The sequence below is a fragment of the Macrotis lagotis genome, chromosome 2, assembly GCF_037893015.1.
Source record: "Macrotis lagotis isolate mMagLag1 chromosome 2, bilby.v1.9.chrom.fasta, whole genome shotgun sequence".
Lineage (NCBI taxonomy): Eukaryota > Metazoa > Chordata > Mammalia > Peramelemorphia > Peramelidae > Macrotis > Macrotis lagotis.
In genome coordinates, this window is record NC_133659.1 from 253,431,291 (window position 1) to 253,451,008 (window position 19,718).

Sequence of the window (19,718 nt, forward strand, 5' to 3'; positions counted from 1 at the left end):
TTACAATATCATGCTTGCTGTTTAACCTGGTTTTCTGATTCTGCTTAATTTATTTTGCATCAATTCATAAAGTCTTCTGAGATTTTTTTAATCAATCCCTTCAATCATTTCTTACAGTGTAATAATATTCCATTACATTAAAACATCATGAATTGCTCCACCATACCTTAATCGATGGGCATTACTTTGCTTGCAGTTCTTTGTGACAACAAAAAGAGATGCTATAAATATTTTTTGTATCTTCTTCAGTCCTTTCTCCTTGTTTTTGCTCTTTTGGGTGTATATGCCTATTAGCAGCATCACTAGTTCACAGAGTTTGCACAATTCAGTGATTTGGGGGTACAGTTCCAAATAGCTTTCCAGAATGATTGGACCAATTCACAGCTCTACCAATAGTCTATTAATGTGATTGTCTGCCCACAGTATTCAAACAACTGCATCTTTATTAATTCACTGGCTTTTTAATATTTCACTTTATTAATTCCCTAATTATTTTTGAGTTCTCATTTGTTACTTTCTCCTTCCTCAGGCTTTCCAGCAGAAAATGGACACTTGCAGCAGAGACACATGACAAGGAAATACTCTTTACTGAGGCTAAAATCTATTAACCTTTTGATTCAGGTTGCCTTCTACTATTTTCTCTACCTATGTCTCTCCCCCCCCTTTTTTCTTTTTATCTTCCTTTCTTCCTAACTTCCTTTCTTCACTCCTTGCCTTTCTTCCTTTTTTCTTCCTTTCTATCTTTTGTGATCCAATGACAAGTAATCCTAAGAAACAAATATTTCCCTTCTTGACAGGGTCAGAGATTTCTTGAGTTCAGATTTCAGTTGAACAGAAGATTTCCTTTAAAGCACACTTCTCAGAAAACAAACCCACTGAAAAGATCACCCTTATTATAAGACTAAAAGTTATGTGGTGAGGGACTAGGAGATCTGGGTGTTGCCAATTCTCCATGATAATTGCTCTAAGTTTCTCAGATAATATAGGTCTGAGGTATGTGACAAATAGCTTTTCAGTAGCTATTTCCATAGTTTCACAAAGGATTTTTTGCCACGATGGAGTGGAGAGGTGGTAATAATTAATTTAATGTACTATTTTGTTTCCTGTATTTATCCATGCATGCCTTTGAGTTCTTTGTGGTTGAGGAAATAACCAGTTATTCTCTCTATATTTGATACCTATTACTGTGCATTCACTACCTTAGGGGAAACAACTATGCATGAGCCATAACTCTGCTTTGTTTTAGAGTTTCCTGTACTTTTACTTTGGGTTGCAGGCAGAGCCAGAGAGCACCTGACCCTATTTGCCATCAGACCCCCCCCCCCAAGAATGACTCCAGTTCTCTTTGTTCCCTTTGTAGGCCCCTTGGGCTGCTTGTAGGAGACAGAAACACTGGAAGATGATTTTAAAGGAGAAATAGAACTAGTCCAAGACAGTTAACAATAAAATATTTGATGGTACAGACTGTAAGCATAACAGGAATCCCAAAATGGGAGAGATCACTGGATAATGGAATATATCTGGGCAGTTGCTGTCATTGAAGAGATTCAACTTGAATTAGATCTTAAGGGCTGGACAGTAAGTACTTGGAAAAATAGAGAGGAATGAGAACATTCTGGACTAGGGAAGGAACTGAAGCAAGCAAAAAGTAAAGAAGGGGAATGAGCATAGTATACTCAGGAAAAATAAATTGGCTTCATGTTTGGAAAGAATGAGGGGCAGCTAGGTGGCACAGTGGATAGAGCACTGGCCTTGGAGTCAGGAGTACCTGAGTTCAAATCCAGTTCCAAACACTTGATACTTAGTAGCTATCTGACTTTGGACAAGTAACTTAATCCCATTACCTTGCAAAAACAAAAAAACAAAATAAAAAGATTAAATTACAAAGATCCTTAAGCACTGAGGAGAAGAGTTGATTTAATAGATAAGATGGAGTTATTGTAGAGAGGAACAAGTAACTGGATAAAAGTTATACTTTAGGAAGATTAGTTTGAACAGGATAAATTGGAAGGAAAAGAATAGTTTCAGAGGAAACAGCTAGAAAATTACTATGGTAATAGAGGTATGGCATAAAAGTTTCAACAGAAAACAACTACTGTTTTTTCAATTCAATTGAACACAGATATTTCTTAAGACCCCCACTATGTGCAAGACATAAGAAATGCAAAGACCAAAACAAGATAAATTCTATCCTCATAGATCTTATATTCTATTAGGTGGATATAAAGGGTACCACTTTAAGGAGGAAAGCCTGGGTAGCAACAGGGAGAGTTGGCTCTTAAAATCAGCCTGGAAGAAAGAAGTTAGGGAAAGGGAGAACTCAGAAGGGAGTGCCTTCCAGACTTTTGGGACAGTGTATATGAATGGTCAGAATACAGAGAAAGTTAATATCTCAGTATAGCTGGAATATAGTAAAATAAGGTACAATTTCTCTTCTCTGAAATGCCTCCTTGGCTCCACTACAATTTTGACTATATTTTTGCCCCTTCCTTCTTACTACACACTTCCTCTCCCCTGTACCACTTCTGCCACTCATTTTTGCTCAAGTCATCTTTCTGTCTACTCCCAGTAGCTCTTGGCTACTTCTCCTCATCTTTTGTCCTTTTTCAGGAACTGTCCCTTACACCTAGAATGATGCATACCCTTGCCCTTCTGCTCCATTTCCCATGATACCTTATTAGATTATTCCATTAAAAAATATTGGCTTTCTTTAACCCTGATCCATCTATACATATTGTTTTCCTGAGTTGTCTATCATTCCCCTACTGAATGATAGACTCAATTCTGACTTAAAGTACCTGTAAGTGCTTTACTTGTCTAATTTGATTACTCTTCTCTTGTGCTGTGTTGTGTGTCTATTATAAGTCAAGGGACAACTGTAGGCCACCAAGTAAAAGGAAGTCAGTTGACCTAAACATGGAAGGCATGGAAAGATATTCATCAAGGATATGGCATTGATTTAGTTGGACATAGCTTCTCAACCTCTGCATTCACTATAGTGGCCTGCTGATATGCAGGGAAGAGCCCTGGACCCCTCCTAGTCTTAGTTCCCTGAGTTGATAAGCTGATAAATACCTTTAAAGGAATGCAGCTAGATGGTACAATGGATAGAGTCCCAGACTTGAAGTCAGTTCAAATCCAGCCTAAGACACTTAATTAAGTGTGTGACCCTGGGCAAGTTGTTTAACCTCTGATTTCCTCAGTTTCCTCAGCTGCAAAATGGGAACCCTCAAAGAATTATTTCAAAGTTCAAATGAGATATTTTTTTGAGATATTTATTAAACACTTAGCAAAATGGTTTTTCCCTTTTGTTCTGATTCTTTTTTGACAGTATGTTCATGCAAAACTATATCAGATTTTTTGCTATCTTAGTGAGGGGAGAGCAAAGGGAGGGAAAGAGAAAATTTTACAAAAATAAATGTTGAAAACTATCCTTACATATAATTGGGGAAACAATTTTAAATAAACTAAAAAAAATAAATAATATTCCTTCTTAATATCTGTCTGACCTGTCTCCATATGGGAGTAACCAGAGAAAAGTATGCTGTCAATTAATGCAAAACATTCATGGAATCCTTCCTATGTCAGAACCAGGTGTTATAAGGAGATTTAGAAAAAGCTGGCTGCCTGCTCTCAAAGAGATCCTAGTTGAATCAGGACACACAAAAAAGGCCCAAGTCCCAAAGAAAGAGAGATAAGGCCAGAAGGAAGAACATCTGGTCAGAGCTTCAGGTATCATGTTGGAGAAGGAAATCAGAAGGGGTAAGACCTGGAGAAAAAAGTTAGGGAATTTATCCAGGAAAATGTTGTACAGAACTGAGTTTGGAAAGAGAGGAGAGAGGGTAGAAGAGCAATCAGGAGATGAAAATAACCTCTGAAAAGGTTTCTTTGGAGTATAGAGAAGATGCAACTTTGGTAGAGAATCAGAAGTTGGGTGGTAAAATTGATCTGAAATCCTATCCTTACTCTAAAATCATGCTTAAATCATATCTCCTTGAAGATTTTCCTGATCTCTCCAACTGTAAATGATCTTTACCTCATTAGATAGCTCGGCAGTGTTTTTTTTTTCACCATGTATATGTACATAAGACAAAACTTCCCAGGGATAGGTCCTTCCTTACTCCACAGGGAATCATGAGGTGGGACTAAACTTAGCCATACTAGAGATAGTGGGTGACACAGTAAATAGAACACTCAACATAGGATCATGAAGATCAGAGTTCAAATCCAATCTCAGATACTTGCTAGCTATGTGACCCTGGAAAAGTCATTTCACCTATATCTGTTCTGAATTTCCTCAACTATAAAATGGGAATATTAACATCTACCTCCCGGGGTTGTTGTGAGAATCAAATGACATATTTGTAGATATCTTCATTTAGATGCAAGGTTCACACATCAAAATTTATCAGGTTGGGGTCAAAGAACCTATATGACCTTGGACAAGTCACTTAACTTTTCTGTGCCTCTGTTTTCTCATCCAAAAAATGAAAAGACTGAATTAGATGGCCTCTAAGGGTCCTTTCAGCTCTAAATTGATGATTCTGTGATCCTTCTCTCCAAACCTGCTCATCCTTCCGGCTTCCTTTTAATGACATCACTTATTCTTCCAGTCACCTAGAATGAAAGCCTCAGGGCCATCTTTTGATTCCTCTCTGTCCCTCACCTTCCAATTTCAATCAATCACCAAGTCCTGTTAATCTTACTTTCATAATACCTTTCCCATCTACCCCTTCCTCTCCATTCCTATTCCCATCCTTCATCCAGGCTATTGTTACTCTCACTCAGACTATTTCAATAAATGTGTAGCCTAGGGATTCTTAACTTGGAGTCCACGAAGAAGGGGTCCAGGAAACAAAAAAGGTTAAATACTGTCATTTTAGACAATCTCTCCTACATCAATTCATCAAAAATTTATTAATCAGCAAGCACTTATTAAACTTCAATTATAGGCTAGCACTGGGCTAGGTGCTGGGATTACAAAGACTTCAGGGAACAATCTTTGCCCTCAAGGAGTTTACTTTCAATAAGAGGAAATGGTGTATATACATATGATTATATATAAAATAAATCCAGCCATTTTATGAGGGAGAGGCCTTATAAGAGTCCTCAAAGAGGAAGTAAGGTTTGAGAAGAATTTTAAAGGAAGTTAGTAATTCTAAGAGGTAGAAGAGAGGAAATGGTTTATTATGTAAAAAGCAAGACCAATTCCATTGGACTGCAGCTTGCTCAATGAAAGGGAGTAATACATAAGAAGCATGGAAAAAGTAGATTGGAGCCAGATTATGAAGGGCTCTAAATGCAGAGGCTTGTATTTGATCTTTGAGGTAATAGCGAATTCCTGGAATTTCTTGAGCAAAAGAGTGACATCATTGGAATTGTACTGTATAAAAATTGCTTTACTAACTACATGGAAGATTTGAAGGCAGGGAAAGACTTAAGGTAGGGAGGATGTTTAAGAAGCTGTCTCAGTAGTCCAAGAAGTGGTGCAAGCTTAATTAGGGTACTGGTTATATGAGTGGAGAAGAAGAAACAGAGAGAAATGTTATGGAGGTAGAATCATCAAGACTTGGCATTAGGGGCAGCTAAGTGGCTCAGTAGATAGAGCACCAGTCCTGAAGTCAGGAGGATAAGAGTTGAAATCTGGCCTCAGACACTTAATAATTGCCTAGCTGTATGATCTTGGGCAAGTCACTTAACTCCATTGCCTTGCAAAAACCAAAAACAAACAAAAACTAAAAAATAAGAGACTTGGCATTGATTAATTGAGGGGAACAGGATAAAGAAAAGTGCCAGAGTCTATGCAGACTCTAAGACTTTCAATATGGATGGTGTTACCTTTGATAGAAACAGGGAAGGTGGGAGGAGGGAAGAAGATGGGGGAAAGATGGACATGTTGATGTCTAATATCCATTAATTTGGGAATGTGGGTTCAGTACTCAACAGACACTAGGTGTTCCACCAGGAGTAAATCACTTAATTTCACTGGACCCAATTATTTCAATTGGGAAAAGAGGGAATTATATGTGGGAACTCCTCTAACTCAAAGTCTACAATTCCATAGGCATTGAATACACTGCTACCAAATTAAGATTCCTGATTGTCTGTTTTCTCATATTCAGAAATGTTTGATGACTTCCCATTACAAATGAATTAAATTCCAACTATATTCTGGTTTTCAAATCCACTAGATGCTAATTCTAGCCTACTTTTCTACTTTGTTCTCATATATGTTCTGCACAGTCCAATCAAATTATAATACTATTTCACGAAAATTCCTTGGGCTTTCTTGCTTTCAACTGGAGTTGACCCTCCTGTAGACCTTTCTACAATCTATGCCTATGTTTTCAGTTGTTTCAGTCATATCCCCATTTGGAGTTTTTTTTTTTTTTAGCAAAAATATTGGAGTGGTTTGTCCTTTCCTTTTTCAGCTCATTTTACACATGAGGAAACTGAGGCAAATGGGGTTAAGTGATTTGCCCAGGATCACACAGTTAAATAGGTCACTGAGGTCAAATTTGAACTCAGGAAGATGAGTCTTTCTGTCTCCAAACCCAGAGTTCTATCTACTGCACTACCTAACTGCCTTAAGTTTATCTTACCAATTCTTCAAGGATCAGGTCAAATGCTATCTCCTCCATAAAATCCTTTTCTGATTTCTTTAGTGAGGACTTCTGCACATTCTTAAATCTTGTACTTTTGTCCTGCTTTATCTAGCTATTTGTGTAATTGTCTTATTATTTGTCAATTGTCTAATTAGGGCTTCAAGCTTTCCAAAGGAATAGTATGATAGAAGAGAACTGGATTTAGAGTTGGAAGACCTAGGTTTGAGTTCCATTCTGCCATTTACCTGTATGGCCTTGGGCAAGTCACTTAGCATCTCTGAGGCTGTTTCTCTATTCCTAAAATTAATATGTTAGGGCAGATAACTTCTAAGATGTTTCCCAGCACTCAGTTCTATTTTCTTCTTCATCTTTTTTATCCCTGAAGCATGTAACCATCTCCTACACAAAGCAAGCCCTCAATAAATATTTGCTGAATTGAATTACCAGCCCAATCCCAGTTTAGTGCCATTGGGTTATGAGGCTATTAGCCAGACAGACTATGAGACTGATGGTAGGCATTGGGTACCAGTTACTGGCTTTTGAATCACAGGATTTTAGAACTGGCATCTAATAATGCTAAGGATAAATCACAATTATATAACAGCTATCCTTTCCTCTCACTAGTCTGGTGTGGAATAGGCAGCATATTATTATTCCCATTGTTCAGATGAGAAAAGATGCTCAAAGGAGACAATTTATTTGCCTAAGGGTCAAAGAAACGAGAAGCAGAGGTGTAGAGATTAGAACTCAGGTCTTCTGACTCTGCTCTATCTCTTTATTTTATAACTATATAATGAAGACTTGGTACAGGATCTGGTAGAAGAAGGAGAAAATTCGATAAGATGCCTCTGCCCTACTCCCCTTCTCTTTCTGGCTCTCAGTTTCCCCTTGGTAAAATGGAAGACAAATTTTTCTTCAAGCCCATGGTCGTGATCAAACGATGGCCATTTCACTCCCAATCCTTTTCTCTGTACTTCTTTAGGTTGCCTTTTCTCTTTTCTCATCATCCCCACCCCCACCCCGTTTCCCCTTCATCTCCCATTCCACTGCTTATTGTTCCATTTCCCCCCTTCTGACCTCCTCTCTCAACAGGCCAATATTTCAGAATAGATGTCAGTTCTGAATTAGGAACTCTCTGTACTGACCATCTACCAAACTGGTCAGATATCTACAAACACATTTTATTTTAATAACCTCTCCTCCCCCCTCATTTCAGTAAAGAAGAATAAATGACCTCCAGCCTCCTTAATCACCCTCTGCATGAATGTGGATTCACTCTGGGGAAATTGCTAGAGCTACTGGTTGAGGCTGCCACTGATGGGGCTAATGAAGAGTCTCTATAGCAAGAATTCTTAATCTGGGGTATACAGACTCCCAAAGGGTCCATGGATAGATGGAGGTGAGAAGTGATGTGATCTTGGAGGTGAAAAAAAAAACCTCATGTTTATTTTCACTAACCTATCACTAAGATTTAGCATTTCCTTCAATTATTCGAATATTTAAAAGTTTGATTCTTAGAAAAGGTCTATAGGCTTCACCAGACTGCTAAAGGGATTAAAAACCCAGGATTTCCAGGACCCTGACTAGCTGTGGTGCAAAGCCTCTTCCTATGCTATTTGGCTGCTAACTACACTGAATGTTGGAAGTGCTAGAAACAAAAAAGAGCAGCCATCTCTGTTGTCCTTTAAGAACTATCCCAGAATTATCTATTAAATACCTTCTCTATGCAAAGCACCTTGCTTGTCAAAAATTAATCTGTAATGACTGTACTCATCAGCTGTTTACTGGGGCTAATTCCTAGTTATAAACTGGATTTGTTTTGCCTTAAGAGAACAGGGCTGGAAGGTAGTAGGATTTTGTATACATGTGGACATGGACATGGAAATGAAAATGAAAAGACCATACATTAGATAGTGAAAAGACCCCAGGCTTTGGAGAAGAATCTTAGGTTCAAATACAGGCTTTGCTTACTAACTAGCCCTGTGACCTTGGGCAATCTCTCTCTGTTTCTATCTCTGTCTCTCTCTTTGTCTGTCTGTGTCTCTCTTTATGTCTGTCTCTCTTTGTCTCTGTCTCTGTCTCTTTTTCTCTTTGTCTCTCTCTTTGTGTGTCTGATTCTGTCTCTGTGTTTGTGTCTGTCTCTGTGTCTTTTTCTCTTTGTCTCTCTCTCTGTGTCTTTGTGTCTGTCTCTCTCTGATTCCCTCTTTGTCTCTCTGTCTCTTTTTCTTTGTCTGTCTCTCTGTCTCTTTTTCTCTTTGTCTCTCTGTGTCTCTCTGATTCTGTTTTTGTGTCTGTCTCTTTTTCTTTGTTTCTCTGTGTATCTTTGTGTCTGTCTCTCTCTCTCTGATTTCCTCTGTCTCTCTTTTTCTCTTTGTGCTGTCTCTTTCTGTGTCTCTCTGATTCTCTTTGTCTCTGTTTCTGTCTGTGTCTGTCTCTTTCTTTGTGTCTCTCTCTGATTCCCTCTGTCTCTGTCTCTTTCTGTTTGTTTCTGTCTGTGTCTCTCTGATCCTCTTTGTCTCTGTTTTTGTCTGTCTCTCTGTCTCTCTGTGTGTCTTTGTGTCTGTCTGTCTCTCTCTCTGATTCCCTCTGTCTCTTTTTCTCTTTGTGCTGTCTCTTTCTGTCTGTCTCTGATTCTCTTTGTCTCTGTGTTTCTGTCTGTCTGTCTCTCTGTGTGTGTCTGTGTCTGATTCCCTCTTTGTCTCTGTCTCTTTTTCTCTTTGTCTGTCTCTGTCTGTGTCTCTCTGATTCTCTCTGTCTCTTTTTTCTCTGTCTTTGTGTCTGTCTGTCTCTCTCTCTGATTCCCTCTGTCTCTGTCTCTTTTTCTCTTCTGTCTCTTTCTGTCTGTGTCTCTCCCTCTGTTTCTGGGCCTCAGCAATTGGAAAGTGAGGCCTGGCCAAGATGCCCCCCTCCAACTCTGAGGTCTGTGATTGGATGGGGAGGAAAGGGGAGCCACTGTAAGGCAGCGGGAGCCCCGGATTTGGAGCTGGGGGGCTGGGTGTGAACCCTGACCCGGGTGACCAGTTCACTTTGGCCTGGGCGCCCTCAGTGGCCTCACTGTGTTCCGGGGCCCTGGGTTCCCTCAGAGGGAGCTCCGGCCTGGCCCCCCGGGGCCAGGGCCCCCCCGGGGCCGGGCCACGTGTTTGTGCACGCGCTGTGTGTGGGGGTGGACTGTGAGCTTGGGGAGGGCAGGGCCCCCGCTGCCCCCCATTTTCTGGTCCGAAGGGGCCCTTCTGCGCGCCGGCGGGCTCCGCAGGCATTCAGTAAGGACCTGTTGACTGAGGGGTCCCCGGGGGCGGCCCAGGCGCGGGCGGGCGGGGGGATAAGGAGGCGCCCCTCGGGCCCCGGCGAGGGGGAGGGGCGAAGGCCGCGGCGCCCCCCTTCCCGCTCCCGGCCGGAGCGGAGGGCCATAAAAATGCAGATGGAGGCTCGGTGAGAAATAACGGGCCCATATAAATCCCGCTGCCGCCCGCCCGCAAGATGGATGGGCCGCATTGAAATTCCTCCGCGAGGATAATTAAACTCGGGCCTCATCCGGGCAAAATGACACGGCTGTAATGGCGCCGCGCGGGGCCCGGGAAATGGCTCGGCGGGCCCTCGGCGGCGGCTTTTATCGCCGGCCCGGGCGTGCCTGGCTGCGGCTCGCCTCTCCTCCGGGACCGTAAAGCTGCTGCCGTGATTTATCCTCCCCTTCTCCCAAATCCGATTAAATGGAGGAGCTCGGGGCCGGGGCGCCGCGGGGCGGCGGGGCCAAGGAGGGAGGACAAACGGCCCCTCGGAGGGAGGCGGATCGGCCTTATTTACGGCGCGGCCTCGCCTCCGCCCCCGCCCGCCTCCGCGGCGGCCTCCCTTCCCGGGGGCGCAGTGTCTGCCCGCGCCCCGCGTGCTTTTCTGGGCCCCGGCCGCGTGTGAGGCGGGAAAAGGGGAGCGGAGACCCCCCCCAGCCCCGCTCCTTGGGGTGCGGGAGGGGGAGGAGGGCAGCCTCCGCCGCAGGCCTGCAGCAGGGGGGACCCGGACACGACGGGGTGCGCAGCCTAAGGCTTCACGTACGCCTTCGCGGGGAGGCCCCCTCTTCTTCCTCCCCCTTGAGGCTGTCACTCACAGCGTGGCATTTGATGAGCCCCCCCCCCCCGGGCACTGCTAGACGCGTGACTACGAGGCACGGCAGCCTCCTAAGCCGCGCAGGTGCCAAGGACGTGGGGGCACAGGCGCGTCCGGCGCCGCGGCACCCCGGCCTCCAGGGCCCGGGCACGACGCCGCCTCTGCGCATGCTCGGCTGCGGGCCCGGCGTCCGTGCTCCCCCGCAGCGCCCCGGCACCGGGCCGCCTCTGGCCGCAGTTCCCGCCTCCGGCCGGCAGGGGGCGAGGCGGGGCGCCGGGCCGCGCGCGGCTGGAGGGCGGCGCTGTAGCGCCCCGCCGGCCGCCGAGGCTCGGGGCGCTCTGGCCTGCCCGGCGCCGCTCGTTGGCCGCGGGCGCGCACGCGCCGAGCCGCCGGCCCGCCCCCCTCCCTCTCTGTCTCCTCCGCTCCGCCGGCAGGTAAGGCCCGGGGCCTGGCGCCCGCTCGGTCCCGAGCACGTGCGCGGGCCGCACCCGCCTCGCACCGCGGCTTCGCGGGGCCTCCCCCGGGAGACCCCCGGCCCCGGCCCCGGGAGGCCCGACGCCCGGCCCCGGCGCCCCGAGCCCCCCCCCCCCCGCCCGCGCGCCGGTGACCTCCAGCCGCGCGGCCGCGGCGCCATCTTGGGCCCCGGGCGTGGGGAGGGGGGAGGAAAAGGATCCGCGTCCGGCTCCCGCCTTCCCGGGCTGCCCGCGCCCCGGGCCGGCCGCCGCCAACTGCCCGCCCCGCCCCCTCCGGGGCGCCGCCGGGCCCCCTGCTGCCCGAGGGCAGCGGGCACGCCGGCCTTTACGTGCCCGTGCCCCCAGAAGCCTGGCTTCACACCCACCGGGGGCTAACCGCAGGGAAAGTCAGGGAGGAGCGCAGCCGCGGGGCTGAGGACTGCGAGACCTCCATTGCAGAGGAGGAGGAGGCTCGAGGCCGCTGTGAGGGACAGAAGTCACCCTGGCAGCATAGGGAGGACACCCGAAGTCACCGCCAAGCGCCCTGTTTTCTTTTTTTTTTTGCAAGGCAATGGGGTTAAGTGGCTTGCCCAAGGCCACACAGCTGGGTAGTTATCAAGGGTCTGAGACTGGATTTGAACCCAGGGCCAGGGCTCTGACCACTGTGCCACCTAGCCGCCCCAACCCTGTTTCTTAAAAGTTGCTCGTAAATAACGGGTTCCACCAAGGTCGTCCAGCAGCAGAATCTACATGGTGACAAGACCTCCTCAAGCTCTTGTCATTTTGTCCTGTAACTTAATTTTTATTCACTCTTACTCCATGCATGTGCTCAGCCTCTAAGTGTCCTTGATAAATAGACTCAAACCTCATCATTTCAAGGAAAGAAACTTGTACTCTTCCCACAAGTAAACACCAGTCTGTGTTTGGTAGACCAGTAGAGATGACCTTTGCCTCACTTAGGACCTATTGCCTTGAAGATAGATACACAGTAATATCTACAAGGGAGGTGTGAACCTGAATAATGTCCTGAACCAAATACAAGCTTACTTAAAGGAATTATGAGAGACAAGAATTGGGCAGACATTGAAAAGACTTCCATTAGAGTAGAGATGCTGTAGATGAATGCTGAATAGCTTATTAGTGGCTCTAATATCTTAAAATGGGTTCCTCACTTAGAGTTTCTAGAGCTTTGTATTTTTTTTTTTTAGGTTTTAGTAAGGCAAATAGGGTCAAGTGGCTTGCCCAAGGCCACACAGCTCCATAATTATTAAGTGTCTGAGGCCGGATTTGAACTCAGGTACTCCTGATTCCAGGGCAGGTGCTCTTTCCACTGCACCACCTAGCCACCCCTGGAGTTTTGCATTTTTGATAACTTTCAATATAATTGGTTTCCTTTCTAAACTATGTATGTTATATTAAAAGATGTTCTTACTAGGACAAAAAATGTTCTTGAAAAACCCTAACCAAAGTCAAAGTTCTGACATTGTCGAACTTCAATTCTTTTAGGATTTTTTGGCAAGGCAATGGGGTTAAGTGACTTGCCCAAGGCCACACAGCTAGGTCATTATTAAGTGTCTGAGGTCAAATTTGAACTCAGGTCCTCCTGACTCCAGGGCCAGTGCTCTATCCATTGAGCCACCTAGCAGCCCCTGAAGTTTAATTAATTATCGTATAAATCCACTGTGAAACCTCATACTTGTGCAACTTTGAGCACTGAACAGTTAGAGAAGACATGTTAGCTGTTTCCTAAAATGAGGTGAGATTCCCTAAGGAATTACTAGTCATTTTAGTGCATTATTTTTCCTATAGCTTCTTGAAGCTATCTTTGTTTAAGCTGAAGCATAAGACAGGTCAGAGTGAGACTTTGGATTTAAGGTCTTGGTGCCACTGTACCGCTTGCCCTCTTGGGATTTAAAGATGATAACTAATGACTTAAGTATGCTTATTATAGTAATGTGTTCCAGATTAATCTGCCCTAGCCCCACTATGGATCTCCTTATATTTAAAAATTAAAGTGTGGAGCAAAGCAAGTGACTCCAGGTTATGCAGTAACAAAACCATATAAGGAACCCATCAGTTTTACATCTCTTTCCATGACTTCCAGAGGCACAAAAATGCCATTTTTAAAGGAGAAGCTCCTCACAGATCCCTACAGCATGATATAGAACACAGAACTTGGTATCTGAGGCCCTAGTTGCAAATTTTAGTTCTACTTACTAGCTTATTCCCTCTGATTGATTCTTCACCTATAAAATGGGCTAAGTAATGCCATCTGCCCCAGAGCTATAAGGATTGTATAAAATAATGTATATAAAGTGCTAATATATGTAGGGTGCTATTATCTAAGGAAGATTTCTTTTGCACAGTGGTTGGGAAAGAATTAGATAAAGGACATTCTGGGTAATGTCCTCAAACAAACTATAACTTACAAGTACTCAAACTTGAGCTGAAGGGAAATTGTAAGAAAATGCCTTTTAAAATTGGAGATGGAACGGCATTTCTCAGAAACTCTCTTAGTAATGTGTTATTGTCTCTTCTGAATCATAAGAATGTTTCCTACAGGCTGAAGTTGAGTCTTCAAAGGGTTTGTCAGCATTGCCTTAGATTAAGTGTAAATTATAAGGATCATGTCTTGGTGTTCCTGAGGGGAATAAAGCTTCCTAGATTCTAATTACACTTTTGTGGCTGACTTCAATAAAGTTAGAATGGAATACTTTCTCACTCAAGATTCTTTTGCTCTGGGGTGGCTAGGTGACATAGTGGATAAATCATGGGCCCTGGAGTCAGGAGTACCTGGGTTCAAATCCGGTCTCAGACACTTAATAATTATCTAGCTGTGTGGCCTTGGGCAAGCCACTTAACCCCATTTGCCTTGCAAAAAAAAACCTAAAAAAAAGATTCTTTTTCTCCTTTTTAGAGAGTACTGCTACTTCTGAAGTCTTCCTTTTATTTCAGTTGACTTTTCTGAGTCCCCTTTTTTTTTAAAGATTTTACTGATTGTGACTTTTACAATTTTTCCCCTCCCTCCACCCCCCACAGAAGGCAATTTGCCAGTCTTTTACGTTGTTTCCATGGTATACATTGATCCAAATTGAATGTGATGAGAGAAAAATCATATCCTTAAGCAAGAAACAAAGTATAAGAGATAGCAAGATCAGACAATTAAGATATCAGTTTTTTCTTTCTAAATTAAAGGTACTAGTTCTTGGTCTTTGTTCATACTTGGATACAGAGGCAGACAGCCCCAAATTGTCCCTGATTGTTGCCCCTGATGGAATGAGTGAGTCCATCAAGGTTGATCATTGCCCCATGTTGCTGTTAGGGTGTACAGTGTTTTTCTGGTTCTGCTCATTTCGCTCAGCATCAGTCTGAGTCCCTTTCAGCTCTCTTTGGTTTCCTTTGTAAATAAGTGGAGAATAATCCTAATTTTCAACACTGCTTTTATACCCTCAGCTCTTTGGCTTTGCCCCTCACCCCCGAGAATGTACGCCTGCGCCAAGTTCGTCTCTATCCCTGCTCTTGTGAGTAGCTGACAGTCAAATGGGGGGTGGGTAGGGAAAGGAACAAGACTTATTCCATCCTTCGACCTGCAACTTCAGCAGACCTTGTTTCTCACAGCTAGACTGTGGGGAGGGGTACTTTTCATCTGGGGAAGTGACACCCTCTGGGACTCCCTTGCTATGATAGTCTGATATGAAAGTGAATTCAGCAAGTGAATGTTCACTTGAGTCCCAAATCTCTAGACTGTTTCCTTTGAAGCAATTCCCTGGAGAAAATAGGACTGAGATCTGGGAATCTGGGTCTGGAACTTAACCACCAAGTGACAGTTGTGTTCCCTTTGTGTCCCTCTTAAAACTTCACTGATGCCTTATGTGTTGTAGAAGTGTCAGGGAAAGTTTGTAACCCTAGCTTCTCTAAAGCTATGCCAGCACAGCACAATTTGGCAAGTGCTACCCAGGTAGAAAGGAAAGGCATCTGTGGCTGGCTTAGGAGCTGTCTGTTTAGCAAGAACCAGCCTTGTTTTGTTGCAGATGGAAGAATATTTCCAAGCTAAATTATCAGAAAGGTGTAATCTTTATCAATGAAATCACTAGTGCTTAAACTATCCAGATTCAGTCAACAGTGTAGTTGAAGCAACAAACTGTTTATAGAACCTTGTCCTCTGTGGGGACTAGGATAACTAGAAGAGAGGATCTTTTGGTCTAGTTAGAGGCAGATGATATAGTAAAAATAGTTAAGAACACTAATAAAGCAAAGAAGAAGCATAGAGTGGTTTTAAGTCCTCACATTTTATTCATGTCCATAAACAAGTCATTGAGCCTCCAGTGGCTCAGGAATCTTTCTAGGTATCTTTAAGTTGTAGAAAAATAGTACCAGCTGATTAATTCACTTTCTCTGAGAGTCTACACTATACAAATCACTAATGACAGTGTATAGAGTAAAAACATGTTAAGATTTGGGGTGGATTAATCTGTGAAGTTGATGGAAGTTGAATTTGGGGCAAGATACTTGGCAGTCTCAACTCTTTGGAAATATAGTAGAAAGTCCTTTTACTCCCTGACTTCCTTCTTCTGGATTGATACAGCCTTAACCCTTCCTGTTTGTGGAGGGAGTGGGAAAGGAATTTGAGTGTGCCTCCAATTTTCCACTAGCAAGGAGTCTGCAGGGAATTGGGTCTTCTTCCAGCCCAGGATCTGTGGGTCTCCATCCCTAGGAGAGGGGAGGAGACATTATATTTGTTCTCTAAAACTTGACATTGAGCACTAGGAGAGATTGAGCTTGATAAGAAGGGAATCACCTTCCTGTGGTATGGCTTTGGAGCACTCCCAAGTATTCCAGGCAGCAGCCCCCCCCCCATGACATTTTTGCTTCTTTTCTGCCAGGTGAGGAGCAGCTCTCAGCTGCTAAGTAGACCGTTGTCTGCAGTGGTGTTAAGGCAACCAGATGTTCGGACAGATGAGGTAACTTGACAATGAATTGGAGCTTTGATCTTGGGGGGAGTGGGGGGGCTCACCAGAGAGAAGAGTGCTTTCTTGCTTAGGCCAGCAGGGGGTGTCCTGATACCAACCCAGAAGAGCAGGACTTTGTTATGGGGTTTATGCAGGAGCTAGTGGTTTTAAATGGAGGCAGAACGGGTAGTAAATCCTGCCCACTGTTTAGATCAAGGGTTCTTCATAATTTGGGGCCATGATCTTTATAAAAAAAGTATTTGATAACTGTCTATAGGATTGTTTTCCTTAGTAATCCTGTGGGGTTTTTTTCCTAAGAAAAGGTCCATAAGCTTCACCAGAATGCCCAAGGGATCCCTGACACTAAAAATAGTTTAAAACCCCTGCTCTCAGACCTTAGTGACATTCTAAAAGACTGCCCATGAATTATACTGATACTTGCCTTGTCCCAACCCAGACCTGCAGTGGGGAATCCTAGCTCTTGGACTTTTAGGGACACAGCTTCTCCTGGGGCACCAAACTTGACTCTGTTGCCTGATCATGTCTGAAGCTTCCATGACCATAGGTGAATGAATTCAAAATTCATCTTTTCAGCATCTTTACTCATGTATCAGAACTTTCCAATAGTGTGAAGGATGTTTTTTTAGTTTTGAAGAGCAATCACTAGGCCCTGGTATTGTTATGTTGTAGAAACTTGTGATGCCTTTCAAGTTGTCTTCTCCTACAACCTACTTCTGCCTGTCACAGAACCTCAACAGTTTGGCAGGATCAGGTCCCTTGACCTCACTTGTCCCCAGATGTGGATTCCAAACTAGCGCCATCTCACAGGACATTGACACAGCAGCCAAGTTCATCGGGGCTGGAGCTGCCACTGTGGGGGTGGCCGGTTCTGGAGCTGGGATTGGGACTGTGTTTGGAAGCCTCATTATTGGTTATGCCAGGTAAGGTGAGGATTGGAGAGCAGAGACCTCATTTGTTTAGATGGGGTTTCCAGGGTGTAAACTTAGCTGGCACTTTCTGATCAGTAAATACTTAAATCTTTAGAAGAACAGGTTTGCAAAGTTTGGTTCTGTGGATCTTGGTGTTCTTCCTTGGGACCACCTCTGACTTCCTGTCTCTCTCAGGCTGTAGCTCTAAATCACCTTTCACTGTTGCTATCCCACAACCCAGGGGATATTTTATTGCCTCTTCAGCCTGCCCCACTGGCACTGGGATCCTGAGACTATCTGCTCCCCACAGAATTTTGGCAACTCATTGTTAAAACTAAATTAACTCTCCAGAGACCAGTAAGTTCTCTTAATACCAATGGGGACATAGAGTTATTTTCCTAGATTTTTCCAAAAGAGACCTAGTTATCCTGGCATAGTTACAATACAGGAGTACAATTTGGTATTGTTGAGCCAATCAGAACCTACCTGATGAACAGAACTGAGCAAACTGGATTAATGGCTAGTATCATTAAAACTGAGAATATATTTTTCCTACTTGCATTCCTATCTTCTCAACGGTTTCTTCACCTTTAAATTAGAATGATTGGTTTTTGAAGGAGGTATTAAGATCCTTAAATTCTGGCCATATTCTAAATGAATGACAGTTGTCCTATCCATCAGTCAGTCCTCTTAATTGCTCAGTCCATTTCATTCTGGAGGACTTATTGTGGGACCTGGCTGCCAAATGTTTAAAACCAGGAGCCACTCAGTGATGAATAGAAATAGATGATAGGAATAGTGGATTTTTTCCCCCTTTGAGGTGTAATATTTGGATTAAAAATGCTAATGAATCATGAAAAGGTTAGGGTTCCCATTAAATCTCTGCAGAGCAGTGGGTGGACTAAGCAGATAACTAGACTAAGATTCACCCACATGTCCAGATTTCACTGTGATCTTTCTCATCCAGAAAGACACAGTAGAAGTGTCAAACAGGTTTCCTCATCCTTTTCCTATTGATAGCTTTACTATCCCTTTTGTGGCCAAGGAACAAGACTCACCCACCTTTCCTCCTCTCAGGAACCCCTCCCTGAAGCAGCAGCTCTTCTCCTACGCCATCCTGGGCTTTGCCCTTTCTGAGGCCATGGGGCTCTTTTGCCTGATGGTGGCCTTCCTCATCCTCTTCGCCATGTGATGGAGCCACTTCTAACCTCAATGTTTCTGAATGTTCCTCCTCGTCCTCCAGGTCCTTTCATGACTCTTCCAGCCCATGTGTACTTCCCCCTCCATCTTACCAGGCAGCCCTGGGGAAAGCCATGGACTCAGGGTTTGACAGAGGGAAGACAAATAAATACTGTGTTATTAAGCTGTTTCTTGGGTCTCCTGTGTATGCTTCTTTTCTATCATTAACTGAATAGACCTCATTGAAAAGATGGACCCCAGTCTCAAAGTTTCTGGGCTTTTGCATCTCCTGGATTTCTTTTTTCTGTCTTAGGAAAATGAATCAGAATTCGAAATTATTCCTTTTATTTGTTAGTACACTTTGTTACCTTGTATGCTGAAGCCAGTGACTTTATAAAATGCCAGCATAAGATAACTGCTATCTCTCCTAACCATTCCTATGTCTCAACCTAATTAAGGTCACCATTATTTGAGCTATTACAATAGACTTGGTCATTTCCTCAGATCTGTCTGTCAGCTGCCAGTTTGAATACTCATAAAGCTCAGTTCATTGGTCACTTGTCTTTGTTATTTCAGTAGGGCCACATGCATACATGAAACACTTGATAAAGGTTTGTTGAATGAATCACTTAGTCCAATTCCATTTTACAAATGAAAAAAACACTAGTAGAGGAAATGGCATACCTAAAATCACAACTCATTGAAGACAAAACAGATTTAATGATCCTCTCTTTGGTGGTTTTTACAATGCACAATTGCTCTATTTTGTAAGATTTTCATGATCTGAGGCTCTTTCATCATTGCTTTTATTTCCTTAAATAAAGGGTCGTCAGGGTTAAGAAGGAGTCTTCTAAATCTTGAGGTGGATTAGTAGGAGGGAAAGATGGAAGCCCAAACAGAAGAAATAAAATTAAAATTAGAGCAGAATAAACATGGAGGAGTTTAATCCAATTGGATTCACCCAGGATTAATCACCTTTCATGTAGACAAAATTTTTAGACAAAAATTTTAAAAGGTACCACTTCTCCACATGTACACAGAGGTTGACCTAATCTTGGATCCACCTTTGGTACTCCTAGAACAATTGGGACTACAGGGTATATTGTTTCCAGATAACACTTTTTTTGTGAACTTGGGCCTAATAATGGCATAGAACCTTAAAATGGGATTTCTCATAGAATAGACCCTGGCCTTACTCCACCAACTTCCTTTGAGCCATTGGTAAAAGAAAGGTTTCATTGAAAGAGAAAGCTCTGCCTATGTACAAGGTACCTCTGTAAATTGAAGATCTTTAAGACCTTAGTCTCTGCCTTACCCTAAATCTCAACATTGCTTTAACTGAATCATAACCTTGACTTCTCTTAATTTTCTCACTACTTTTTGTTTTTTAGGTTTTTACAAGGCAAATGGAGTTAAGTGGCTTGCCCAAGGCCACACAGCTAGGTAATTATTAAGTGTCTGAAGCCAGATTTAAATTCAGGTACTCCTGACTGCAGGAGGGGTGCT

At 43.7% G+C, this 19,718-nt stretch overlaps 1 protein-coding gene across 4 annotated transcripts; it reads left to right on the plus strand.

Annotated features, from left to right (window-relative positions):
- The first annotated feature begins 9,728 nt into the window (after nt 1-9,728).
- Nucleotides 9,729-18,762, plus strand: ATP5MC2 (ATP synthase membrane subunit c locus 2). Of its 4 annotated transcripts, none has more exons than XM_074225760.1 (5): nt 9,729-9,865; nt 14,609-14,676; nt 16,039-16,116; nt 16,795-17,045; nt 18,111-18,422. In XM_074225760.1, the coding sequence occupies exons 2-5, from the start codon at nt 14,638-14,640 to the stop codon at nt 18,223-18,225; spliced, it is 483 nt and encodes a 160-aa protein (XP_074081861.1). In that variant the 5' UTR covers nt 9,729-9,865; nt 14,609-14,637; the 3' UTR covers nt 18,226-18,422. The 4 variants fall into 4 exon arrangements, with proteins under 4 accessions (XP_074081861.1, XP_074081859.1, XP_074081862.1 ...); XM_074225758.1 differs by lacking the exon at nt 9,729-9,865 and adding an exon at nt 11,030-11,137; XM_074225761.1 differs by lacking the exon at nt 9,729-9,865 and adding an exon at nt 11,076-11,137 and having other exon boundaries at nt 16,852-17,045; nt 18,111-18,421.
- Nucleotides 18,763-19,718: the final 956 nt, after the last annotated feature.

Coding starts and splice junctions, on each gene's coding strand:
- ATP5MC2 (XM_074225760.1), top strand. CDS start 14,638: ATGTACGCCTGCGCCAAGTTCGTCTCTATCCCTGCTCTT. Junction 16,117..16,794: donor CAGATGTTCGGACAGATGAG/GTAACTTGACAA, acceptor GTTATGTTGTAG/AAACTTGTGATGCCTTTCAA. Junction 17,046..18,110: donor CTCATTATTGGTTATGCCAG/GTAAGGTGAGGA, acceptor TCCTCCTCTCAG/GAACCCCTCCCTGAAGCAGC.